General features: G+C 55.5%; 1 protein-coding gene across 1 annotated transcript; it reads left to right on the forward strand.

Moving 5' to 3' along the window:
- On the forward strand, positions 1–27,195 carry LOC117871773 (collagen alpha-3(VI) chain-like). Its single transcript, XM_034759538.1, has 32 exons — positions 1–161; positions 2,160–2,312; positions 3,559–3,875; positions 4,260–4,338; positions 4,917–5,065; positions 5,636–5,731; positions 7,318–7,371; positions 8,258–8,329; positions 8,421–8,447; positions 9,039–9,083; positions 9,574–9,627; positions 9,911–9,973; positions 10,682–10,747; positions 12,117–12,179; positions 12,899–12,931; positions 13,627–13,689; positions 13,790–13,852; positions 14,398–14,460; positions 14,757–14,819; positions 15,356–15,406; positions 15,966–16,001; positions 16,364–16,426; positions 16,945–17,007; positions 17,491–17,526; positions 18,373–18,409; positions 18,920–19,419; positions 20,334–20,433; positions 21,459–22,139; positions 22,589–22,694; positions 23,794–24,053; positions 25,055–25,099; positions 25,777–27,195. Exons 2-32 carry the CDS (start codon positions 2,228–2,230, stop codon positions 26,037–26,039), a joined length of 3,696 nt encoding a protein of 1,231 aa, XP_034615429.1. The 5' UTR covers positions 1–161; positions 2,160–2,227; the 3' UTR covers positions 26,040–27,195.

Consider the following 27,195-nt stretch of genomic DNA (forward strand, 5'->3'; position numbering starts at 1 on the left):
GTAAACCTCCCAGCCGAACGTCCCGAGTTAGCAGCCAATTCTCCTCCATCCTGCAGCCGACTATCAAATAAAATAATTCATGTGTTTCTGTCCATTTTGGATAAGCCTCTACGGATCCCCAGGCACTGCTGCTATTACGCGCTGCCGAATGGTGCAGTGAGGTAAGAGGCTATGCTTTCTATCAAGAGAAAATTTTACATGGGGGGAAAACTTTAGAAGATAGCTGGAGATATCAGCCAAGAGCTGAACCTGGAGACAGGTTCAGCTCTTGGCTGGGTTTTGTTCTTGGCTGGCCACTTTGCTAATTCCTAAAGGTGTTTGCATTTAAACAAGGTTCTCTTTCGCTTTGATCCTTCAGTGAAGTTATGGTGTTGAATCAACAAAGTGACTGTTGTGCTGTCAAAACAGAGGTAGGATGGTCTAGCAGTTAGGGCAAGAGGCTGGGAGTCAGGACTCCTGGGTTCTATTTCCAGCTCTGGCCGGGAATGGTCTAGTGGTTAGACCAGGGACTAGGAGCCAGGACGCCTGGGTTTTATTCTCAACTGAATCTTAACCTCTCTGTACATCAGTTTTCCTATCTTTTAAATGTGGATTTTTAAAGAAGCTACTTAACCACCTTGGGAAAGCATTTTGAGATTCTCAGCTGAAAGATGCTACATAAGATGCTGTAGCCCATGAAAGCTTATGCTCAAATAAATTTATTAGTCTCTAAGGTGCCACAAGTACTCCTGTTCTTTTTGCGGATACAGACCAACACGGCTGCTACTCTGACACCTATATAAATTCAAAGTGTTATTAGTATTATTTATTAACTCACTGCAACCAGGGCCGGCTCCAGCTTTTCTGCCGCCCCAAGAGGCAAAAATAAATAAATAAAATTAAAAAAAAAAAAGCACCGATTGGCGGCAGCTCAATTGCGCCACTTGATTCTTCAGCTGCAATTCGGTGGCTGGTTCTTCACTCCCTCTCTTCCTCTTCGGCAGCACTTCGGCGGCAGCTCAAAGAGGAAGAGAGGGACTGAGGGACCCACCGCCGAATTCCCGCCGAAGACCAGGAGGTGCCCTCCCTTTGTATTGGCTGTCCCAAGCACCTGTTTCCTTAGCTGGTGCCTGGAGTTGGCCCTGACTGCAACATTGAAGCAAAAGACATATGTGGGCTGTGAGCTAGTGAAAGGTTGCATTTGCATCCATACAGCTTGCGAAAGGACCAAGAAACATGAGATGTATATGGAAAAGTCATTTTTGTACACTCACATACATTTCAGATATCATTTGGGGTAAATCTCCCCGTACTTGGTGTCCCCTCCCTCCAGACCACAGCATCAAATCCATTGCACAATAATCGGGAACTGACACCCATTAGCAGAGGAATAAAATGCACCCAAATGTGATTCTGCAAACAGCAAAACAGACAGACAAGAAAGGATGGGGTCAGAATCTGCTCTTGCAGCCAGGGCTGGAGGAAGCCAAAATCAGCTTCTCAGCTGGGCTGGGCTCTGTTTGTTTTTCATGAGCAATGATGGAGAGTAGGAAGTGGTGCCAGACCCAAAGCCCTGACCCCAGTTCACAAGGCAGGTGCTTGATTATTATTATTGCTATTCGTTATTTATATTACAGTGGAGTCTCCAGGCCACAACAGAGATCAGAGCCCCACCGCTCTAGGCCAGCGGTTCTCAAACTGTGGGTTGGGACCCCAGAGTGGGTCACGATCCCATTTTGATGGGGTCACCAAGGCTGGCTTAGACTTGCTGGGGCCCTCTTAAGACCCACACTAAGGGGTGAATCCTGCTCTTCTCATGACTGCAGAGGGCCCCCAGCAGTAGAACAGGTCTGGTGGGATGGGGGAGGGGCTCTGCAGCGATGCTTTGAACCGTGTCCTGTGGGAGTTCCATGCATGTGGTGGGGCCCGGGAAGCCAAGGCCCTAGGCTCTCCAGTGCTCATCCCCATGGGAAGCATGCATAAGGGCTGGTGCACTGAATCACCTCCAAGAGATGGCGCTGCAGGATACCTCCCCATGTCCACTGTGGATCTGCCCAGGACCCAGTTTGACTGGTAGCTGGACTATCAGGGTGAATGTGAGGCTCTTCCCTGGGTGAGTTTGTAGACCGTCTGAGGGCCAAGAGCTCCAGGAAGGTGATCCCTGTGCTTTCCCCACATAGACAGGCTGCAGCATCCCTGTGGCCCCCCCTCCACCCCAGCCCATCCAGCCCAGATCCTGCCTGCAAGGATGCAAGGGATGGTGCTATTCAAACGCTGGCTCGCTCTGTTTCTGCTCGCTGTCGGAGCTGGAGGGGCTCGGAGTCAGGACACCGGTAAGTGGGGACTGCTTCCGGAGGGGCATTTATTCCAATACACTGCCTAGGGCAATCCCAATTGCCTACAGGTAGGTGCTGATGACTCCCAGGGTGTATCCCAATGAGGATCCCAGGCCCTACTCTCTATGCACAAGGAGAGGCAGGGACTGGTGAGGGGACCCACAAAGTGAGACCCCAGGCCTTGCTATCCATGTACTCACATGTGGAGGGGACTCCCAGGGCTGTACCCCGTATGGGGACCCCAAACCCCATTTCATGTGTAAAGACAGAGGGCCAGATCCCCAGCTGGTGTAAATCAGGGGTGCTCTACTGACTTCAGTAGAGCTACCCCAGATTTACATCTGCCATGGATCTGGCCCGCAGGGTGGATTCTGTGGGAGGATGCAGCGGTGGGGCGAAGGGCCCTGGCTCCTGAGAGTTCCTTAGTATTTTGGAACAGCCGTGAAAAGTGAGCGGGGAGGGCATCATTTAGGGGATGTTTGCACTGCAGCTGGGAAGCCTGGGCTGACAGACTGAGTCACTGGGGTACGCCTGCTCTGTGGCTAGCCTGGGTCAGCTGACTCAGGCTCACGGGTCGGCTGCAGGGCTATGACATTGCAATGCAGACCTCCAGGCAAGCCCGCCAGCGGGAGAGTCTCAGAGCATAGCCCTGCAGGGCGAGCCTGAGTCAACTGACCCAGGCTCTGAGACTCAGCACCGTGCGTTTTTTTATCACAATGAAGACACAGAGCTTAAGGCCAGAAGGGACCATTCTCTAGTCCAACCTCCTATATAGCACAGATCACAGATCCATGCTTCCTCCACACTGAGCCCAACAACCAGAATCAGACGAAAGCACCACAGCCCCCAGGAGACCAGATGATTACGGGACACAGGCAGAGAACAGGAGGGACCGAGATGCGCCTCCCTTACCTGCTAGCTCCGAGCTCGGCTGGCTAGCTGAGCCTCTGTTGGTGCGGCAGCGTCCACACTGCTATTTGTAGCCCGAGTCTGTCTGCCCAGGCAGGACACGCGCTCCCAGCTGCAGCGCAGACATCCCGGAAAGGTCCCGAAGTAGGGTTGAGTCCTGAAAAGCCGTTGACCACCATGGGCAGGTGGGCGAGACCTTGGCACACGAGTCCCCAGGCGAGTGTGGAAGGGAGATGGACTCCTCACCCTTTGGGCTGCTGTGGAGATGTGGAGGGGGCGGTGGTGAGTGAGAGGAGGCCGGGAGCTGGCTGGGTCTCCATGTTCTGCCCTGCAGGAATATGCCCCCTGCACCTGCTCGTCGGCCTGGACGTCACTGATTACCAACAGTCCAGCCTGCACCAGTACCTGGAGGGCATCATCTGGGAGCTGTTCTCCCTGACCAGGGTCAGCTGCGCCCAGCTCAACGTCACCCTGAGCATCCAGAGCATGGACCAGGGTGGCGAGGTCCTCTTCCAAGCCCGCCTCGCCAAGTACCAGCACGACATCTTGCAGCAGCTGCGTGTGGTGCACGCCTTCAGGCGCACCTACCTGAACCAGCCCTCCCTGCACAGACTGCTGGAGATGAGCCGAGGCCTGCCAGAGAGTAACAAGGTAGAGCCTCAGCTGACCCAAGAGCTCCGCATGGGCACATCCTGCAGGACAAGGACACCCGCTCAGCGGGCCTTCCTCGGCTAGCTCTAGCCATTTAACCCCCTTGCTGCCAGTTCCCTGCTCAGCTCCCATTGTTCCACTGCTTTTCACAGAGGAAGGGTCCTAGGAGCTCAGCAGAGAGTTCACTTGGGCTGTTTGTTTGCCCGGGTCAGCATAGCAGGTGCATCTGGCTTGGGCAGAATACCTGCTACATTGGGCAGAATCAGAGCTGCATTGCTGCTGCTGGGGAGTGTTGTGTGGTCCCAGGCTGGGGGACACCGGCTGTCTCTGCCCTGGATGCTGCTTCCTCCAGGCTGATGTGCCCCAAATGTGTCTGTGCCCCAGGTGCTGCTCCTGTTTACGGACGGGTTGGACGATGATGTGAGGAAGCTGGAGGAGATGTCAGCTGCTCTGCGGGTGCAAGGTATGTGGCTGGATCGCACAACTTCCTGGCGACCAGTGGTTAGATCTGGAGGGGAAGAGGTCTTCAGAAAGTTAGCCTTGGGCACAGTCAGACCTCAGGAGGGGATTGGGCGCAGGGATATTGATGGAATGTGGGGATCTCAGGACGGATTGAGCATGGTGTCTCTGTTCCCCTCTTATCCCAGGGACTGTAGTCCTTCACTACGTTGTGTCTGGTTCCATGATGCCACGTTTTACCATTGCCCCATGGTGCTGATCTGCCCTGCCACCATCCACCCCTTCCCTCTGAGGATCGCAAAGCACTTTACAAACATTTACTAATCCTTATCCTCCCTGTGCGGCGGGACAGTGTTACTGCCTGCATCCTATGGATGGGGAAACCGAGCCATAGAGATGTTGAGAGACAGAGTCAGATAAAAAGAACAGGAGTACTTGTGGCACCTTAGAGACTAACAAAGAGTCAGATAGGGAGTCAGGTGCCAAGTCACCTAACCCACACCCCGCTGCAGTCAGCAACCTGTGTCTCCCCCTGCTCCGTATGCCACGCTGACCCCAGCTCTGGCCTCATTTCTATCCTAGGCCAGCTCGACGCACTAGTGACTATCGCAATGAACAATGCTACCAACCTGGAAGAGCTGCAGCTCATTGAGTTTGGGCGAAGGTTCAGGTACAGCCAGCAGCTAAGCATGGAAAGCCCCGAGATTGGCAGCGTTTTGGCTCAAGAGCTGGTAAGGGAGGGCCCCTTCCCAGCAGGTTGGCTTGTGGGCCCAGGGGTCTGACCCCTTCTAGCAGAGGGCAGAGATACTTGACAAGTATCAAGTGCAGGGCCGGCTCCAGGCACCAGGCACCCAAGCACATGCTTGGGGCGGAACCTGATAAGGGGCGGCGGGGGGAGCGTGGTGTGGCGCGGCATTCCGCCGGGGGGGCGCTCCGGCGGGGCGGGGGGGGGGGGGGGGGGGGGGGGGGGGGGGGGGGGGGGGGGGTTCCGGCGGCGCTTGGCACTTTTTTTTGCTGCTTGGGGCAGCAAAAAAGTTAGAGCCGGCCCTGATCAAGTGGTGGGTCTATCCTTTGGGGTCCATCCCTGGCCCAGCTGTCTGGGTTGCACGGAAGCTCCTCTGCTCTGAGTGAAGGAAGCCTGATGACTGGGCTTGTCTTCCTAGCAGTGGTCAGTCACTTGCTCTGTGTCAGCCTGCAACTCCCCTGCGCCTCGCACGAGACCCCAGGGGATTCACTTTCCGGGCCATGGGGCAGAGGTCCCCATCCTGGCTGTGACACTGACGCTCTCTGTCCCGCTGCAGCTGGCTGTGTCAGAGAGGAAGTGCTGCCACCCGTGCCCCTGCACCTGCATTGGATTGCCAGGCTCGCCAGGCCCCTTGGGCGTTCCAGGGCGCAAGGTAAAGCGCTTGCCGCGGGTCGCCGGTCCTGGTGCTGCATGCAGGGCTGTCACATGCAGCCTCTGCTTGGGGACGGGGGGGCAGGGGGCTGTGCTGTTCCCTTCCAGTGCTTTGGATCAGACTCTAGCAGGAGTGTGAGGCTGTGTGTCTCACAGCCTGTACCCCCCCACTCTGCATGGAGGTGACGAAGCAGGAGTTGTACTCTGGGTTCCTTTACATTGGTGCAAAGCTCCACTATCCACGTCCTGCACCACTGTAAATAGTGACTCCTGCAGATGAGGCTCCAAACCATGCTTGGGCACAAACTACTCTGCACGGCTTTGCGGCATATCTGCACTGGTGGTGTGACATCAGCACAGCTGCCAGTGCAAAAACACCCTGTGCAGCCGAGCCCTAGGAAAGCGCTTGTTCCCAGCTACATGCCTTTTGCACTTACTCACTGGTCTGAGAAATCAGGATGAGGCGAGATGTTTGCACATCTGGATCTGCAGAGCAATGGGGAATGATAAAAAGGCACAAGGGGATTTTTGTTTTCTATGTTTCTGAGAAGAGTTTATAATGTTCTCTTTCCCTTCCAGTTGGGATAAATCTCCTGGTGTCTCCAACTTCCATTCCTATTGGCCTTGCTGGGCCTATGTTGTCTGACCCAGCTGGCTGGTCCCTACACAGCTGGGACCTTGTCAACTTGGCCTCTATGTTGCCTGAGGTCTATCATCTGATGTTGTGTCAACTGGATTCACCAGACATTGAAGCTGGTCTTAACCACTTAGTCATAGTGATTAATTCTTAGCTCTTCCATACTGAGTGCTTTCCTCTGGAGATCTCAAAACACTTTACAAACATGATTGTTTTACTAGTGGAGAAACTGAGGCACAGAGGCAAAGTGATTTGCCCAAGGCCACTAGACTGCACTCCATCCCAGGGTTGGAGAACCTAGGCATCCTGAATCACAATACCTTGCTCTAACCAGAGCTGAGGATAGAAACCAGGAGCCTTGGCTCCCACAGCCTCTGCTCTAGCCACAAGAGACCTCCCTCCCCGAGTCAAGACTAGAACTCTGGGGCTCTGACTCTCAAACTCTCGCACAGAGCTGGGAAGAGAACCCACATAGTCCTGATTCCTAAGCCCCTTGCTCTATGCATGAGACAACACTCCCCTGCTGTGCCTAGACCCCAAGACTCCTGGCTCCCAGCCCTGTACTCAATCCACTAGGCCATTACTGTCCCTTTAGTTGAATCCCCGATTAGGCAGCTGCACACAGCACAGCCGTTACTCAGTTCTTAGGCTGCGGCACCACCATGTGAGCCAAAGAGATTGCTCTGAGCAAGTTGGTAGGAGCTGTGCAGAGCTTGTCCTCAGGCGCTTGCCTTAATTCTGCACTGATGCTCCCCTGTGTTGTCTGGGGCTCACAGGCTGGGACTTTATGTCCAGCCGGGTCCTAGCATTCTGGGCACTGGGAGAGGAGTGAGCCCAGAGCTGATGCCGCTGACTGTTCTCCTCTGGAGTGCTCAAACTGGAAGCTAGTGCGTGGCGCAGGCTGTGTCCCAGGGGAGCTGACTTCAAATGTTCTGCTGTCTTGGCTCTAGGGGAGGAAAGGAGCACAGGGGCTGGTTGGAGACCATGGGCACTATGGACACAGCGTGAGTAGAACTGTTGTCTGTTTCTGAAATCTCCAATGGAGGAGTGGCTGCTGCTGGGCTCCTTGACCCCAGGGTGGGGCCCACTTTGTAGAAATGGGGTGTGTGGGATGTACCCCACAAACATAGATTAGGGCCGATAACCTTTTTCAAGGACAGAGATCCTGGGCACAGGGTGGGAAGGCTGCTGGGCATATGGCCCTTGGCATGTACTGGTGAGCAGAGCACTGGCCATAAAGACCCAATCCCCTCCCTGCATCTTCAATCGGAACAGCATGGGGTGGGAGCTCTGGCATAGCTTTGCCACACCTGGTGTGGACACTGGAGTTTGCACACCTTGTTTAGAGCTTGGTGGCAGCAGGGCAGCTTGGAAACCAGAGTAATCATAAAGCATGGGGATAGTGCTGGAGCCGACACTTGTAAGTATCCCATTGGCTGAAGATAGCCCTCTCACCAGCTGCCTCTGGCATCCCCTGGGCAGTGCAGGCTACAGTCCCAGGTGCCAGAGGTGGAACAGATCAATCAGAGCCCATCTAATTCTGTCCCTCATGGGCCAGTGCAAGATTGTGCCCTGGAGATTCATCTACTCTGCTTCTGAAGTCCATGTCATGGGCTCCCACCACTTTCCATGCTCACACTGGCCCATGAGTCCACAGCCCAATGGCACTAGGGAGCATTTCCTGATACCCAGCCTGGATTCTCCTTAGCTCAGCATTCTCCCATTGCAACTCCTGCTTATATTCCCTAGACAATTCCCCCAGCTAGACAAAGCCAGCTCTGGGGGACTTCTAGCCACTCGCCTCCGTAGGGATGTATGTGTTGCTTATCTCTGAAGCCTCCTTTTTCACTGGAGTGCTTGAAGGTCTCTCCTTTCCAATCCCAATTTCAGGGGGAGCAGGGACTGCGAGGGCTCCAAGGGAGATGGGGAACCCAGGGATGCCCAGGCCAGTGTGGACCCAAGGTAAGATGCCAGACCCAGCCTTGGCAGTTGCTTTCCCTTTGGTTCGGAGATTCCTCCATCTCACTGACTTTCTCTCTCTGTCTTGCTTCAGGGACTGATGGGATACCCTGGAGAGCAGGTACAGAGGCTTTACTGTTTGGTGTGCATGTAGAATCTAACAGGCAAATACCATGTACATCGTAGAGCGAACCTTAAGATGAGCGTGGCAGGACTCAGCTTCGTGGCTCATCTCCACAATAGCCAGGCCTGCTAGTCACGCTCTCTCCCTAAACATCTCCCAGCACGTGGCACTCCAGGAGCACTCCTCTGGGGCCAGGCAGTGCAGGTATGTGCAGGTGTGCCAGTGAATCTGCGCCATCCCGGGCAGATGGAAGGCCAGCACCCTGAGCCGTACTGTTTGCCAGCCTCCAAATATCCACCTGCAAAACTGGTAGGAGCAGCGGCCCCCTCAGTGCCTGGTGTTTCCCTGGCACTCCTGGCTGCGCAGTGGTGAATGGCAGGGTAGGAGGGGCTGGACAATGAAGAGCAGAAGGGGAGGTGTCCACAAGGCATCCTCTCTGCTAAGATGCAAAATGTTGAGAAGACCTGGCCCTTACGGATGTGACCAGGAAGGACATGAGCTGCTCCTGAGCCTGCTGCAGAGTGCCTGTTTATTCAGACAGGTCCCAGGTAGCATCCAGGACTAAGACAACTAAAAATCTCTTTCCAGGGAGCTCCTGGGGAAGCTGGATACGATGGCATCCCTGGGGAGAAGGTGAGCTGCGCAATTGCATGTCCTGCAGCAGAGCTGGGCAGCCCCAGGTCCCTGTGCTGCTCTCTTTGGGCCGTGCTCGCTGTGTGTCCCCTAAAACAATCCACCCTATTAAGCTCCATAGCTCCTGGAGAAATGACAGTCCTTGGCCAGAGCCGAACCAAGGCTTTCAGGGGCAAATGACACCAGTCTCCACTGCTGGAGCTAAAACTCTAACTCAGAACCTGTGAAATTCATGGCCACGCTCTCAGTGAGCTCTGGCTCGTGCCCTCTGTCCTCTTGCTGGCGTCTCCTGACCTCTGTGGGACAGGCACCGAGGGGAAGATGCAGCACGCAGTGAGCACTCGTTCTGGAGCCTCCCCTGTCAGGAGGCAGAGGATCGGCCCTTAGAGCCCAACTATCAATCGTTGGAGCTCCAGGGAGACTAGAGGGCATCAGCAATGACTAAAGCACAGAGAGGGTTCACCGCTTTCCCGGATTCTCTCATTCCCAGGGGGAAGCTGGTCCATTTGGGAATCCTGGGACAAGAGGATCCCTCGGGAGGCAGGTGAGTGGGCAGCAAGGCTAAGCGGGTAAAGAAGCCCCGGGAGGAGGAGAAGGTCCCGTGCCCATGTCCCCCGGCCTTATAGCATCGTGACCTCAGACCCCTGATCCAAGCATCACCCCACTCTGTGTGGCCCTATTCCTGTTGTGATGCTGCTTCCCAGACAGCCACTCACCTTCAAGCAGGTGCCCCTGGCAATGCGGACTCAGCAATAGCCTCCTGCACTTCCCCATGTTCACCCCTGCCGGCTCCGTGCTGCTAATCCCTTCCTCTTGCCTTGATCCAGGGGCAGAAAGGCTCCCGGGGTTTCCGTGGCGACCCAGGGCCTCCAGGATCCCCCGGCGATGCTGTAAGTGTGGGGGAGAATTGGGGGGAGTTAGCTCTTGCAGTGCAGACCCTGTGAGCGTTGACTCCTGTCTGCTCACTGGCCCCAGTGTGCAATGAGTTCAGTGGGTCTCAGTCTAAGCCCCTGAAATCACCGTGGCATTTGGCACTCATTGGCCCACTGGTCGGTAGCCTCAGTGGAGAGGCCAAGGGCTAGCTGGGCCACAGAGGAAATGGGGTGGTTTTGAGAGTCGTGCTGGGGCGCGTTGGTGCATCCGTGTAGGGGGGAGTTTGCCCTACTGTTGCCTATGCCCTGTGAATACATACACAGACCTTCTCCCCTCCTCCCCCCACCTCAGGCAGGGAATCTGGCTCCTTCCACCAGCGCTCAATTCGCCCAAACTGTCTTACCCAGCAGAAAAGCAAAGGGTGAGGGAGGGCTGCAGAGTGCACAGCTGGGGTCCTGGTTGGCAAAGGGGACATGTTAATCCCAAATGCCCAGCTTCAGAGACAGCATCCCCTGTGCCATTCCAGAGAGGCACTGACCAGGGCCAAGTGGGCATGTCCCCTATGCTGGCCACCCTGCCACTTGCAGCTGGATCTTGCTCTAGTCAGCGAGTCTGGCTTCAGAGCCTAAGGGGAGAAATGAATCCTGAGTTCACTGGCAAGGAAGGGACTGGGAGGAGGATGGGACAGCATGTGGGCTCACCCCCTCTGATTCCATGCTCCACAGGGAAATCCTGGGAGAAGCAGCACAGAGCGTGGAGCCCCCGGAAGCAAGGGAGAAAGAGGCACCCAGGTAATGGCAATGAATCCATCCCAACTCTCTGAGCCATTAACGACTCCAGGCAGATGCTCCTAGACAGCCCTGTTTACTGCAAGTCCAGATAAACAAAAGGCAGCAGCTGTAGTACCCTGGGCCATGCTCCGTTCAGAGCGCACAAGCTGAACAGAACCAGACCTAGGCAGTACTTGGCTGGGAAACCTGTAAAGAAAATGCAGGGTGGCGCACTAGCAATTCAATAGGGAGGGTCTGACGAGAGTGACCGTTGGCAGTAATTTCTGCAGGATCAGATGTTTCAGTGTTGCCAAGCAGCCAGTGGAAAGGGGTACAGGCTGGAACAAGAGCAGGCACCAGGGCAGTGTGTTGGCCCAACTAGCAATGGGAATGCACCCAGTCATTGAGCAAACAGGAGCTTGCTTCCAATACCTGCCTTGAGATCACCTGGGTGGGTTCTTGGCTGTGGATTGGCTGAACCCTGGTTGAATGGCTTGGAGCCTATCACAAGACCAGCAGGTAATTGCCTCTGATTCATCACACGTGTTGGCCCAGAGATGACTCATCAGGCTGAAGCCGGCTCAGGCTCGGAAGTATCACAGATGTAAGCCAGAGATCCTGCCTCCTAGTGGCTGGTCATAGGAAGCCTCCTGGAGCTTTTGGTGATAGTAGAAATGTTAATGCTGGCTGAGCCCCTGGGTTGGAAATTGCTCCCCACAATTTCCCTGGTGCAGGGCGTTCATCTTCCCTTCCTGGCCCTCACCCGGTGTATTGCGTTGCTGCCACGTTGTGTTTGATGGCCGGTGAATGGATTTTTCTCTGGGGAGGCAGCATGGTCTGTTGGTAGATTTGCAAATCTACCAGGTGAGCAGCTAGGGGAGATCAGTGCTGTTTGCGGAGAAGGGGAGTTCCCTGGATAATAATGGCTAGGTATTTGCTCCCCTAGGCTGCTCCATCCAGAGGCTGGGGTGCTCCGGGGAAGGCATGCGCAGGGCCTGTTGAACGGTGCAGTGGGGTCAGAGAGCCCCCTGGAGAGCAGGAGAGCCAGTTCTCCCCTTAGGCACCATCCACACCAGAGCACGGTGCTGATTTTGCACTGGTGTAAATGGCAGCGCAATGGAGAATCGGGCTCCTGGTGAGGGGCTGGGAGAGGGAGCTCGCTGGGGACATCTCCCTGTGCCTAACGAAGGAAGAGACCCAGGGGCTGTGCAGGCAAGGTGGCAGTGCGGGACCCCTGTCTAGTCTGCAGCCCACCCCACTTGGGGTCTGCAGGAGGTGGTGAGCTGGCTCCGTGGCCCTGCTGCAATCAGACCAGAAGCTGGACACACTCATCCCAGGCCATTTCTCACAGCTTTGTTCTGCTTCTCTTTCTGTTCCCTTCCCTGAACAGGGGGACTCTGGACCAGAGGGCAGCCCTGGGCCACCTGGGTCACAAGGGCCAACTGCAGATCCGGTACATTTCGCTCTCATCCTGTGCGGGATGTCCAGTGCCTGTCCTAAGCCCCTTGTGCCCTGAACTTCCCCCAGCACCCAATACCCCCAAACCCTGACCGTTAGCAGGTCACTGAGACCTTCGCCCCTAGCCAGGTGAAGGTGGGGAAAGCAGCTGGCCCCTTCCCTAGCATGTGTGTTTGATGTCAAGGCCCATCTGCCCAGCTCCTTGTTCTGTTTCCATGGGGCAGGGGAGGCTGGGAGGCACTTATCTGTAGCTTGTACAATAAAACCATGAAGGTCCTGGAGGATCTGAGCTGCCATCAGCTTCTGGAGCCTGCTTCCTGTCTGCTGGGAGCTGGTATAATTGCAGGCAGGGTCCCCTCTTGGAGATCCCTCCCTGTCTTTACTTATACCATGCATCCTCCTGCCCCATGGAGGTCTGTCATCCCAGAGCTGGGCAGAGCTCCCCACTGAGCCCTAGATTTCAAAGCGGGGTCAGGGTTGGACTGTGCAAATGGCACCCCAGGAGCTGGTTGAGAGCTCCCCCAGGCACCCAGCCCCCAAAGTCTGGCCCTGGGATCAGAACTGGCTATTGAAACTGTCTCTCTCTCTCAGTATCCCAGTGTTTGCTCAAGGCCACTGGGCTGAGCAGCGAGGGCGGGGGCAGTTTTGGCCTCCAGCATAGTATGAGCCTGGCTGGGTTGTGTAGTAAAGAATCAACGTCTGTCTTCTTCCCAGAACACGTGCCTGAAGGGGCAGAAAGGAGCCCAGGTGAGAACTGATGAGTCCCTCCCCCCCACCACCCGCCGGAGGGAAATATCCTTATCCCCAGTTTGCCGATGGGGAAACAGGCCCAGAGGGGCTCCCAGTTCCCCTTTTCTGACCCACACAGCCACACTTCTTCCCAGAGAGAACCCAGGAGTCCTGACTCCAGCCCCCCTGCTCATTCTGGAATCTCTCTCTACTAGCTTTTGTTGTTTGATGGAATTGTTTCCCACATGTCTCTCCTCTCCCCCACCTCCCCATGTCCGGTGTTTCCACCTGCGAGGCCAGTGTGCACCAGTAGCAAGCTCCCCCCCCCACTGCACCCCCACAGCTGGTGGTAATGATCCACTTTGCAGGTCCCTGGAGGAGTTTTCATCCCTTCCAAAGAACACATTCTAGCAGAGTCAGTGGGTTGTTTTCCATCCCAGGGCAGGTTAGATTGGCCGGCTTTAGGGGTGGGGAATGCCCCGACAGAGTCCAGGCTCAATGCCTGAGCTGCATGGCAGACCCAGTCCCTCTGGATCCCGGTGGGTGGAGTAGCCCAACAAAGGCCATCCTGGCCTGTTCAGAACCAGCTGCCTGCCTTTGGGACTCTCTGACCTGGTGCATCTGGCTGCAGGGTGTCCCCAGAGGGAGGGGTGAGACATCTCACTCTCATCCTTTGGATGCATCCAGACTGACCCTTCCTGGTCTCTCCATAGGGCAGGAGGGGCATCCCAGGTGCCCCAGGCGCTGCTGGGGAGAAGGGCTACCAAGGTGCACAGGTGAGGCCAGCTGGATCCGCCTGCGGGCGCCTGCTTCGGGCAGTCTTCCTGGGCTTGTGCTTGGAGCATCTACATTTTCCCTCTGCTGCTTCTGTTCCAGGGGCTGCGAGGTCTCAGAGGGACAAAGGGCGTCGTGGGTCACCCGGGGTGCCGTGGAGCTCAGGTGCCGGCTCTCAACTCCTCCAACTTTACAGCTGGCCAGAGATGAGGACAGTGAAATGGGGGAGTGGTGCTTCTGCTCAGTCCCTCCGGTGCTGGAATCCATCCATTCATCCCCCAGCCCCAGCAGGGACCCAATGGTGTTAGAGGGCAGAGTGTGTTCTCTGTGGTTTAAATGGTTCCCTTACATTGTTCATGTTTCCCCGGGGACACATGGGTGTTTGCTGCAGGCTTCAGGGCATCTGCCCTGCCAGTGATGAACCTCCTCACCACAGGGCCCTGTCTCTGCTGGAAAATGGTCCTAAGGACTGCCCTGTCCACGCCCGCTGCAGCTCTAGTGACACGCGCGTCCAGGCAGCCCTGCTCTGCCTATGCCTCCTGCTGGCGGGTCCTCCTTACATCTCCCAGCCTATCACCCCAGCAGGTGGAGTGAGTTGAGCTAGTTGCCGGGCATTGCCCCAGGGTGTTTTATCTAGTTCCTCTTATGCCAGGGGCTGGATGGTCCTGGCACCAGAGCCGTTTTCAGCGTTACCTTTGTCTTTTGCCTAGGGGCGTTCTGGAGATGTGGGCTCCCCAGGAAACACCGGCCCCACTGGTCTCCAGGGTGAGAAGGTCAGTGAGATCACGGTGTATTGTGTAACAAGGCCATGCTGCAGATATCTCCCCACAGGTTCTCTTGACTATTGGGTGCAGCTCTGTTTGCAAGAGCCCTGCAGAGCCCTTTCCTGGTGGCTAAGAATGTTACCCCTGGCCCAACGACTGTGTGTGTATGGGGGGGGGTGCATTAATTAGATCTCCTGAATTTCTCATCACCACCCCTGAAAGTTTGCCTGGGCACAGCATCCCCTTTCCAGCCCTGTTGGTCCAGTAGCACTTCCCCTGAGCTGGCAGGCTTCTTTCTCTTCCAGGGGCAGGCCGGAGGAAGAGGCGAAAAAGGGAACGCAGGGTCTCTGGGGCCCAAGGGGGCACTGGTGAGTTGGGTGCGAGGAACATTGGCATTGCTCTGGAACAGGTATATTTCTCATGGTGCTGGACTTGGTCAGCCAAGCATCCGAAGACGGGAGCTCCTGGCCAGAGTCCACTGCAGATGGGAGCTAAGTTTCCCACCCCTCCTTTTCAGGACCCAGCTGTTCCCCCTTTGAGACCCAAATGACTTGTGGGATCTCCAGTGGGAGTCCCCTCTCAAATGCATTGCAGCCACCCAGCACCAGTGCAGAGGGCCCTAGGACCTGGGTGTTGGGTGAAGATGCTCCTGGTATGGCTCCGGCTGTCCCTTAACGAGGGGATGCACGAGAAAGAAAAGTCCCCTCCATTCCTGGTCCAGGGTGCCTGGGAGAGGATCTCCAGAGCGCTTTGCGATATGTTCCCATCCTGCCAACTTGATTGTCCCCAAGCAGACCCCCAGCAAACTGGGGAAATTCACAGGACAGGCTGGCACTTTCAGGCTGGGCTGGGACAGAGGTATTGTGCATGTGCAGGTCCTACAGTAATTATGTGTTTTCTCTAGGGGGACAATGGATGTGATAAACGAGGATCTCCAGGGAGGAAGGGCCCAAAGGTAATCGCTGTGCCGGCAAACCAGCAGCATTAACCCCGCATGGGCAGAGTCCATTCTCCTCTCCCCACCCCCTTGGGCTCCACACTTCCATTATTGAGCCTGATTCTGGTCTCACCGACACTGGTGTAAATGAGCAGTTGCTCCATTGAAATCATGAAACCAGCCCCGGGCCTGGAATTCTTCACTTTGCCCTAAACTGTTGCTGTGCGCTGCAGAGCCGGCTGCATTTCAGCGCTGGGGGAAGCTGTACCTGAGTGTGGAGTGTAAGGAGCTTTAGGCTCCTACCAGCCGAAGGTCACTGTGTGGGCATAAGGTGCTTATTCCAAAGGCTTGGGCTGGTGATTGAGGGATTCACGGAGGAGCCCCATTCCTCGTGGCATTTTGACTGCAGATGGGAGCCTCCATCCCTATACACTGCTGAGTTCCAGCCTCTCCATTGTGACCCCATGCAGCATGAGCTTTGCCTGCTGCCCTGTGGTCCAAGGGCCCAGCTTAGCTTCGCTTCCTGCCGGGATCCATTCCCTGGGTGCATTCACCTCTCTCCTGCTTTCTTGTGTAGGGCTCCCGCGGAGGCCCTGGAGACCCCGGTGCTCAGGTGAGTGGAGAGCCAGCAGTGCCCTCTTTGCTCAAGAGCTGCTGCCGTCAGCCTGTGGCTAGTGGGAAGGCGGCTGCTTAGCGTTGTCGTTTCATGGTGACTGTCGGGACTAGGGATAACTACCAAGGTCCGGCAGCGCTTCCGTGTTACCTGCCAGCTGCGACTCTCTGTCGCTCAGCACGGGCCGTGGAGGCAAGGTTCGCATGGAGGGCATAGGGGACAGGAGGGGTGGGGACCAGTGGGGTTGCTATGCAGGATCTCTATAAGTGGAGTGTGAGGGACGTCCCAAAGGGACAGGCAGTGCATTCCTCTCACCCAGCGCTGGTGCCTGACCCTGCCTGTCTATTGCCTTCTATTCTCAGGGTGAAAGAGGCGACAAAGGTGCCAGGGGGGACAAAGGTTGGAAAGGCCTGCGTGGATCCAGGGTGAGTACGGTGCTGCCATGGCCTCCAATCCGAGTCAGGCTTCCTTCTCAGGATGGATCCAGCACATACCCAGTCTGCCGTGCCACCAAAATGCCCATCTCTTCCCCCAGTGCCAACCCACACCCTATGCCTAATGCCCGCCTGCTGTCTTCTTCAAAGCAAGATTTGCTGTGCAATCCCAGCTGGTCATATGTGAGCAGCCAGCTCCCCACAGGAAAGCATCTCTGTTCCACCTCTGCTAAACACACCACTCTCCTGCTCCCAAGTACAGACCTAGGGGGAGGGGCCCTTTGCCCTGGACTGTAGGTGCTAACACGGCAGCCTAGGCTCTGGAGTAGGGGAATGGGGAGGAATAGCACCTCCCTGCTCACTGAACAGCTATCCCACAGTTTAGCTGATGGATCTCATTTGTTCCTGCCTGTGAAGAATGGGGCTATCCCCAGGGGCTGTTTCTCCTGTAGGCTGTTTTTTGCTGACCTGCAGGTCTGTGTTCTCTAAAACTGCCCCCAATCTTTCAGGGGCTTCTTGGGAGAAAGGGAGACCAAGGGCTGCGTGGAAGCGTGGGACCTCCAGGAAAGATGGTAGGGTCTCGATGCATGGACTTCTTGGTGGGACTGCATTTGGAGAGGTGGGGAAGTGGGTCTGGGGGCACAATCAGCCGGCGGCTGTGTCTGGGCTTATAAAAGGTATGGATGATTTATTTTGGCTATTAATAACCCAGCTCTTCATGCCGAGATAAGGGTCACCAAACCTCATGCTTCAGGGCATAAACAGATTACCTGCCAAGGTCAGGAAGAAACCCATGTCCAGCATGGTTGGTCAGGTGTATCAGAGGTATGTTCCTCTGAGGAACTAGATATAGGCCCTTGCTAGAGGCAGGAGACTGGCCCTGGTGGAAAAATGCTTCCACTCAGTAGGATGAATCTTATTTGCCTAAGCGGGTGCTTGGTGTGTGTGTGAGAGAAAGTGTGTGTGGTGACTTCACTGCTCTGAGTCCTCTGGTGCTTTCTCAGTAAGGTTTCTCACTGCCTTTTTCATTCTCTATTTTTCCTTTCTGCTTCAAGGGTCTGAGAGGTTTACCTGGAGTTCCCCTCTTTACGGTAAGGGGTTCTTCTGTTATGCAGTGTCTCGCTAGCTTGGCTGTGTGCTCATTAGGTGGGTCAGGAAGGGTGTGTGATGGCTTGGGGGGAGTGCTGTTGCAGCCATGTACAGTATCCTCTTGTCTCTGGTGCTCCCTGCCATAAGAGGTTACTATTCACCCTTTAAATCCATACCAGCTACTCCTGACTCTCACCCCCATGCTGGGTGCAGCTGGCTCGCCTTCTGAGCTGTTGCATCTCTCTGAAGGCCCATGAGACATCCCAGCAGGAGAAGTTGTAGAAATGACTGTCCTTGGAGAGACAGGATGGGGCAGGACTTAGCAGAGATACTCCAGCACAGGCAGTTGTGTGCTGGGTGTTTGTGTCCACATGAGCTCCTCCACATCTGGGGGAGCTGTTTGTGGGGTGGATGGAACCCAAGAATTGTCCTGCACACAATATGGGTGGATCTAAGTCTGAAGAGGCAGCAGACCGTACAAGGTCATAGTTTGAATGATCACATGCAGGTGGAGCTTGGTTTATGGGCAGAATTTGGGTAAGTACCACCCAGAAAGTTGCCCTCTGGTGGAAATATCCCAAGGATACAAGATTGTATGTTAGTTCAGTCCTGTGAATGACTCCCATCCCTTTGACAGAAGGAGCTTGCAAAAGACCTAAACACACAGAGAACCCTGTGTCTAGTTGGGTCTATTGCATCACAGCCTCTGGGGTCAGCTCCGACTGGCCCACAGGTCTCCCTCCCTGTGTCACTTGGGAGAGCTAGGGAGGCAGAGGGGGAACCCCATTGGCCTGGAAAGAAAAGGCAAGGAAACTAGAACTGACCCGGCTTCCCACTCTCCTTTCCAGCCCTGTGAACTAATTGCCTCTATCCGAGAGAGATGCGGTAAGTGTTCAGCTCTGCCTGCTTTGTGAGGAGCTGGCAGAACTGGGGATGGGAGGTCTGCTCTAGTGAGAAGCACAGTGAAACCAGCAGCATGAACTAGGACCTGAGAGACATAGTTTGCTGTGACAGACAGAGGTGCTGGGAGTTTCGGAGTGACAGATGGACATGCTGGATGGATGGACAGATGGATGTGGCAGGGACAGTGGGACATGCTGGGTGGGTGGATGGACAAATGGGTGGGTGGATGGATGGATGTGGCAGGAACAGAGGGACATGGTGGGTGGGTGAACATGCCAGGGACAGACGGATGTGCTGGGTGGGTGGATGTGGCAGAAACATTATAAGATGTAATGGCTGGTTCATCCTGCCCTCTACCTGGCTAGTGGTAGTAACTGGCTTACTCTCTGAATGGGTAGCGCTGCCCTTTGAGGAGGAGGGCTCTGTGCTGCTCCAGTGCGCAGCCCCAGGGACAGCTGCCATGGGGTCTTTACTTTTTCCTTCTCTGTGCAGACCCCGACTCCCTGGCCTGCCCACTCTTCCCCACTGAGCTGGCCTTGGTGGTGGAGAGGTCCGCCAATGTCACTCCCACTGAGTTCGGCCGCATGAAAGACGCTCTGGCCTTCCTGCTCCGGGACCTGCACATCTCCCAGGGCAACTGCCCCGCCGGGGCCCGTGTGGCCCTGCTGTCCTATGCCTCCACCCCCACCTACCTGCTGCGCTTCACCGACATGCAGACGAAGGGGCTGCTCCTGCGGCAGGTGGGGGACCTGTCCTATGTGCGCTCTACCCAGAGGGGCCGCCTGGCTGCCGCCATGAGGTTCGTGGGCCGCAATACCTTCAAAAGGGTGAGGCCAGCCTTGCTGGGCAGGAAGGTGGCAGTGTTCCTGACCAGCGGCCGGGGCCAGGCCCAGGAGGGCATTGGCAAGGTCGCCCTGGAGTATGTGGCCCTTGGCATCGTCCCGGTGGTGGTAACCTTCAGCTCCTTGCCAGTAGTGGAGCAGGCATTCCAGGTGAGCAGGCTGGGCCAGGGTACAAGACTGGTACCTCCCTTGTAGGGGGCCAGCCGTACATTACATAATGCTGTTTTTTTTTTTCTTTTTTTTGTGATTTTCCACCCACTCACCTCCTTGTATCATGAAACAAGCACACTGTCATGTGAAATGAAGGACCCATCCATCCCCTACTGCATAACGTAACTTATGGACAGCCCCTACCCACACCGTGCAGAGGGGACTCAGCGTGAAGTGCTGGCACAGTCCATGCTGAGCCCTCTCTGGTGGCTGGTCCATGGCAGGACAACAACCTACTAGAGCTACCAGCTCTTTAGCTCAAGTTGGAAGAGTACTGCACTGTGGTGCTGGAGGTCCTGGGTTCCTGCTGGCAGTCCATGGAGATGGGGGAACTTCAGGGTTGCCACCTCTAAAACACTGTCCTCTGGGGTAAGCTGGCTGCCTCCCCTTGTGCCAATGGCTTTTGGCCACGTTGCGATGCGCTGGCTTTGCACATCTCCATGGATGTTTGGGGATATGTTTATGGCCTGATCTCTCAGGAACGTCCCCCAGGCTTGTGCCCTGGTAAATAACCGCTTGGCTAGGGGTTGCAGGCAGCCCGGTGAGAGCCATCGCTTGCACCTCTCCTGATTGACATGTGCAAAGTCTCACATGCGGCTGTTGGCAAAAGCCAAGACGCCTGTAAACAAACAGGAGGCCCCGTGGCCAGGCTGTAGGACTGGCTGGGTGGTTCCTTGGCTCTTCCCCGCTGCCCGACGGGGTCTGCTCTGTGAGTGGGGAGGAAGAATCTGCTCTCCCAGGCTTGGCAGTAGCTTTGTGGCTCTGGAGCCTGCCCCCTTGCACTCTGTTTCCATCACGGCCACGGGGCCAAATCACCCCTCATTTACACCCTGTCCGTCTACCTCTCCTGCCAGCTGGACGAGACGTTCAGAGTGGTCCAGCTGCCGGCCGCGGACTCATCCCAGGATGTGGAGGCTCTTCGGGAAGCTGTGTTCCTCTGCACGCTCTGCTTTGGTAAGACGCTTTGCTGCTCCATGGGACTCTTGGCTTGAAGAACCTAAGAATCAGTCTATACGGCAACGAAAGACCCATGGCACAGCCACAGCTGACTTGGGCTCGGGCCGCAGAGCTATAAAATTGCAGTGTAGACGCTCAGGCTGGAGCCCAGGCTCTGAGGTCCCATGTGGGGGGGGGGGGAGGATCTCAGAACCCAGGCTCCAGCCCGAGCCCAAATGTCTACACTGGTATTTTTAGCCTGAGGAGCTCATGTGCTGCAGTTTTGTGGCCATGTAGATGTACCTTAGAGGACCAGAGAAAGTCCCAGGCAAGCTGAGATAGACCTGAAGGCTTTATTTCCCCATGTCCTAGAGCCCCTGCTCCAGAGCTCCCCCTTTCCCTTCGGCTTTGGCCAGCAAAGTTCCGCATATTATGACTCCAGCCTGGGTGTAGGGTCTTTCCCAGACCCCCTTACCATGCTGCTGTTGGGCTCATTGCTGTGAGACAGGAGCAGTGGAAAGTGCTTTGGGATCTTTGTAATACCACCAGTGCACGCATGCTGCAGAGGGAGGCAAACCCTCCCCCGCCCAAGGCCACTGCTGATCTTCCTTTCTCACCCCATATCTGTAGATCAGTTAGACCCTGTGCATGCGAGCAAGAACCAGCTAGCCAAGCACTTGAGAGAGAATACTCGGTGACATCACAGAGTCCTGGCCCACCCCCGTGTAGTGTCCCATCTCCAGCCACGGCCATCCAGAGACTGATGGATTTGTCCTCCCCTCCAGTGCTAGGGCAGTGCTAGTCTCTCTGTGTCAGAGAGATTCGGTGACTTGCCCAAGGTCTCCCAGGGGGTCTGTGGCAGAGCCAGGAATTGAACCCAGATCTCTTGAGTCGTAGCCCAGAGCCAGAACGCACAAGACCACCCTTCCTTTTCCCCCTACAAGTGACATCACAATGGGTAGCTTCCTGCTTGTGGGCGTATTTCAGCTGTTGCTTCAGGAAAGATGCACCATTACTTTCTGTCCCTCCCCCTTCCCTCCCAGATATATGCAAGCCCGGGAACTGCACGAAGGAGCCCCTGCTGCAGAACCCGCTGGGGCTGGACCTGGATTTGGCTCTGCTGGTGGATAACTCCCCCCTCGCCCTGCCAGTCGGGAGCCTGGGGAGAGTTGCTCGTCTCTTCAGCAGCATCCTGGACCATTTGAAGATCTCTCCACACCCTGAGCGGCATGACAGTGGTACCCGTGTCTCCCTGGTCCTGATGGGGCCCTCGAGCGCTCACCTAGCTTCTGGAGAGGTCTTGTGGGAGTTTCCTTTCACCCAGCATGGCTCTAGAGAGAGGATCAAAGAGCATCTGCAGCTCTCACTGGCTGCCAGGGAAGCAGCAATGCCGGCCAGCCAAGCCATGGAATGGACCCTGCGCCAGGCATTCCGGGAGAGCCCTTCACACAAGCTACGGGTGATCTTTGCTGTAGTTACCAAGGAAACTGACCTGTGGGACCAGGAGACGCTACCAGAGCTGTCCCGCTTTGCCCAGTGCGGGGTGTTTGCCATGTTCATCCTAGCCCTGGGCCCGGAGGGGGCTGGCAGGCAGGAAGGGATTGGGCCAGAGCTGCTGGCTTTCCCAGCGTGGAGATACCACTTCCTGCGGCTTGGCTCAGTCCAGGAGCCGGAAATGGAGTATGCAGAGAGGATGGTTCTGGGGTTCCTGAGGAACCTGCTGGGTGAGTGACAGCTGGGGCTTGAGGATGGGGGGGAATTCCCATCTGCCATGGAGACCACAGCACCGCCTCCTCCTCCAGCCATGGCACTGACTGCAGCAGTCATGGACAAAGGGAGAAGGAGGGTTTGTCCAATGATCCATCAGCAGAGATTGACTCTGGGACATCCTGCCCCACAGCAAGTGCCTGTATGCCTTGAGCTGAGGGAGTAACCCCTGCTAGCTGGTGGCAGTACTAGGCAATTATCTTCTATATGAAACAGCCACTAGAGGGGCTGGTGACTGACTTAGCCAGTGCGTTACATTTGGACAAAGGCTTTCTGAGTGCTCCAGGACATAGGATCCAGGGCTGCATATAGAGGGGAGGCAGTGAGCCTCACAAGGTAGGGGGCTGGACTGGCTGAGAGGCAGAATGGAGGCCTCACTCATTCCGTACCTGTTTGCACTTTACAGTGGAAAACCAACGGCATCCCCTGGAACGCGCCAGTGCTTGGTGTCAGCTGGAGCTATCCCCCACCAATCCTACTGCTACGCCTCCACCTCCAGTGAGCCCAGATGGGTGAGTGGATGGCACGTATTGATCCTGCCTTCCTAGACCCTCTTCTTAAGTGCCTGGAACTCAGCAGGGGACTGTACCCTGGCTGAGCTACCTGTGGCTGCACTGCAGGCTGGAACCCCTGCATCTCTGCACTCAGGGCAGCTGGTGCAACTTGGCTAGCCCAATGGCCAGGGCCGGCTCCAGGGTTTTGGCCGCCCCAAGAAGCCAAAAAAAAAAAAAAAAAAAAAAGCTGCGATCGCGATCTGCGGCGGCAATTCGGCGGCAGGCCCTTTGCTCCCAGCGGGAGTGAGGGACCGTCCGCCGAATTCCTGGACGTGCCGCCCCTATCCGGAGCGGCCGCCCCTATCCGGAGCGGCCGCCCCAAGCACCTGCTTGCCAGGCTGGTGCCTGGAGTCGGCCCTGCCAATGGCGAATTTTCTTCCTCTGCTGTTGGGGGAAAACATGCTTCTCCAGGTACGGCCTCCAGTGCCCAGCCAGCCGGATGAGTCAGCAGAGCACCCTCCCCATATCGGCGGCTCCTAGGAAGTACTGGATCCAGGAAGTGGGGGCATAAGCAGAACACGGGCTGACATATTAAGTCAGGAGCTGCAAGCGCAGCAAGAGCAATGGGACCTGGAAGATGGGAGGCTGAGGAAGGTGGGGAGGGAGGAGGCTGGGAGGATGCAGGAGTGTCTGCATTCCTTACTCTTTGTACGCACCATTTCTGGAGTGGGGCGGGGGCTGAGCTCCACCCTCAGTCCTTCCACAAAGCATTACCTTGAGTCAAGTTCTTCTCTTCTCCAGGCATCTGGAATTTTTTCTTTTATACAGTGAGACTCAGTATTAATGGACCACTGGGGTTATTGGAGGCGGCCAGACACCTGCCCGAATGCCAGTGTCGTGTGCCAGGTCATACTGGTTCTCTCTATCTGGGAGGGTTCAGTAGCACTATCGCTGTGGGATCTCAGCACTTGCATGGTATTCTTGGGGGCAGTCTCCAGTCCAGATCTGGGCCCGGAAATATCATCTGAGTTTCTGACCAGGCCTTTCAGAGACACCATTTTCAGAAGTCTTACCAGCCAATCTGGACCTGTCACTGAAGAGTTGATTGCTTTAACAGGGTCTCCAAACCTGGTGCTCTGCCTCAAGATGGGATGGAGGCCACCACCATCAGCCCCAGTGAGGTGAGAGGTGTTGTGGACGGTGACGATCCGTGCTTCCTGGGCAAAGACTCTGGCGTCAAGTGCACCAGCTACTCCTTATTGTGGTACTACCGGGTGGACACGGGTTCCTGCGACCGCTTCTGGTATGGTGGCTGTGGCGGCAATGCCAACCGGTTCAACAGTGAGCAGGACTGCATCCGCGTGTGCATTGACCGAAGTACGTGGGGCAGCCTGTGACTGTCCATGGCTTGGTGTCAGGGAGGGATGGGTGGAAGCACAGGGACCTGTCCAGGGGAGATGGCACCAATTGACGAGATGAATTCAATTAGCTTCATCACCTGTAAGGCTGAGCCAGAGTTTGGTCCAAGGCAGATGGGCCAGAATTGCAGTGGATTCTGGGACTGCAGCTATCTTGGACTGCACTCTCTGGTTCTCACACACTATTTTCCTTGGCTGTACAGCTTTTATCTTGCCTATCTGCTGCCTCGCCAAGCCCATTGCAGCTGTGGCTCAACTGCTTTCAGCACCCCACAATCCATAACTACTCCATCTCGAATGGCTTTGACTGAACGCTGCCGCAACCCACTAACGCATTTAAGGAGTTGCCTCAATGTACCCAACACCTTTGCTTCTCAGCCAAGGTGCTAACGACTTTTAATGTGCTCTTGCTCCAAGCAGAGACAATCCTGACTGATATTTTCACAGGGAGAGCTGGCTCTGTAAGGGGGTGGGGGCTCAGCCTCACCTGTTCCAGGTGTATCCCCATCTCCTCAGGTGAAGGGAATGAGTCCAAGGGGTCACATGATGGGAGTGTGTGACTCAGAACCAGGCCTGCTAAGGAATATAAGGGCAACCAGAGTTCAGCTACGTGCTCCCATAACATGACCTCTTGGAATTGTTCCCTTCACCTGGAAAGGTGGGGCTACAACTGGTACAGATGAGTCTGCCTCAACTCCTCCTTAAAGGGGCAGCTCACCCTTTGACAGATGTGGTTCAGAACCCAGTCGTGCTGCTGCCATTGTCTAAGACACCATATACTCTGTGCCAGCACAAGACTAGCCCAAACGTGCCATGACTCCAGCGGCTGAGAATGCTCCATCCTTGGGTGCAGGGGGAGCGACTGAAGCGAGAATCGTCCTGCATTGGTTCCATAGCCTGTGTTATGTTGTTACTTGCCTTGTAGTGATGCTCTGACCGTTGTGATTCTCTTGGATACAGGTACGAGTGCAGCCGGGCTTGGGGAAGAGAAGAACTTGACTCAAGGTAATGCTTTGTGGAAGGACCGAGGGTGGAGCTCTAGCATCCTTCGCAGCGGTTCTTGTGAGCTGAGCTGCTCTGCGGGAGGGACCGTTTGGAAGCCTTGCATAGATGGCACATTGAGTTTTCAGGGGAAATAGGGCATGAGTACACGGTCTATAGGCTTCCCTGTGTAAGCCTTGTGTATCTCCTGGGGAAATCCAGTGTTTTGCAGTGATGGGCCACCTCAGAGTTTGGAGGTTCCATTGGGCTAGGCATGGAGGGAAATCTGGTCTAGTGGAGAAGGTCCTGGCCTAGGAAGCCTGGGTTCTAGTTCCAGCTACAGTGTGATCTCAGGTGAACCCCTTCAGTGCTCTGGGATCCTTCAGCATGAAATGAGCTTGTGTGGGCCAAGCCCTGCAGACCTTGATAATCCACTGACTTCAGAGGGAGTTCTGCCTGCCTGAGCAAGTGTAACCCTGGCCCTGGTGAGTGCCTGTTACAGGTCCCCCTCTGTGCCTATCCACAGGGCATGAGAGTCTGCTGCAGTCCCAGCCAGAGAGCCTTGCTCTTCAGCTCAAGCTGCAGCAGCTTCTGCTTTTAGCTCTGGAGGTCCCTGTTGTGTCTGGTTTGGCCCTCTTAGCAGCACCCCATGATGTCTCCGACTGCATCAGGAGACCTCTGATGCCTGTTGTGTTTTGCAGCTGTGTGCCTGGAGGACAGAGACGCAGGCCCCTGCCACTCCTTCACCTTGAAGTGGTTCTTTAACAAGACCCAGCCTGCGCGCTGCACCTCCTTTTGGTACGGTGGCTGCGAAGGAAACAGGAACAGGTTTGAGACCCGGGAGCTGTGCGAATCCACCTGCCTGCCCTTAGCAGGGCAGATGTTGCTGCAGCAATCTGCTGGGGAGTCCCTGCAGGCTGACGACGAGTCCAGGCCTGGCTGTGCAAGTGGGGCAGATGTGTGAGGAGCAACCAGGAGAGAGGGAGAGAGAGGGGAAGCTCCTGGCATCTTTTGTCATGCAGTCAGGTTAAGCTGCTCCCCATCCTCTGCTACTGAACAGCCAGACACCCTTATGCACAGGACACATGTTACATGGAAGCAGTGGCTTTTAATATGCAATGAACTAAATCTCCCCCAACACACACACACCCGCCCCAGGCTGCAGCCAGCAAGTTTACATAGTATTCTGCTTGCTGTCACTGGTGCTCCCTTCATATCTGCTCCTTGCCCGTGTGGCTAGCTGGAACACCACATCCCAGTTTCCAATACACTTATGCCAAGAGATCCCAGTGTGTCTCCCCCTTCACGCCCAGGGTGGCCTCCAGCCACAAACCCGATCTCGCTTTTCATTAATGTAAACATCTTGTAAAGGTGGCTCAACTGGGAGGCTGGAACGACACACAGCACACATTAAAGGGACAGATACCAGGATGAGTAAGGCTTCCTGGACTCTTGATGTTACCCCACATTGTTCATTTTGGGTGTTTATCCCCAAAGGGTCATATCTGATTTGGAGGGAACAGAGCAAAGCGAAACAGCCACATGGTGTAGGAAGGAGAGTTTTATTTGATTCTAATCCACCCCTGTATAAATCCTCATGATGTTTGCAGATGAGAGAATCGGCACCTGGAAAAATGCACAAATATGTTGGGGGCAGATTTTTAAAATAGCCGTGCATCCTACGGCTCCCATTAAGCCACTTAAATAAGTGGGTGGAGTTCAGCAGGAGCTGCTGGGAGCTGAGCCATTGTGAGGACCTGGCCCTCTCTCTCCCTGGGCTGTCATGTCCCAAATCTTGGCTCACTTTTGTATATGCAGATAAATGAGGCAGTTGCATAACTTGTTGCCTGACTGGCACGTTTGGGCATGCCCAGCATGCGGGTGCCCTTTTTTTTGCAAGTGCTATCTCTCGCAGCCCCAGAGCTGGAGAGCGGCGCTGAAACTCGGACCCTCATTCTTGTAAGAGATTTTGCTGCTCTGTGCCTAGAATCTGTTAAAATGTAAAATGATATTTTTTTAAAAAATAAACCCATGTTTTACACTCGCTGGTGCTGCTTGGCTGTAGAAGTGGTGATGGAACGGTGTAGGGATCTGGGTGGTAAAGCGGCTGTGTAACTCTT

Source organism: Trachemys scripta, chromosome 2 (assembly GCF_013100865.1).
Source record: "Trachemys scripta elegans isolate TJP31775 chromosome 2, CAS_Tse_1.0, whole genome shotgun sequence".
NCBI lineage: Eukaryota > Metazoa > Chordata > Testudines > Emydidae > Trachemys > Trachemys scripta.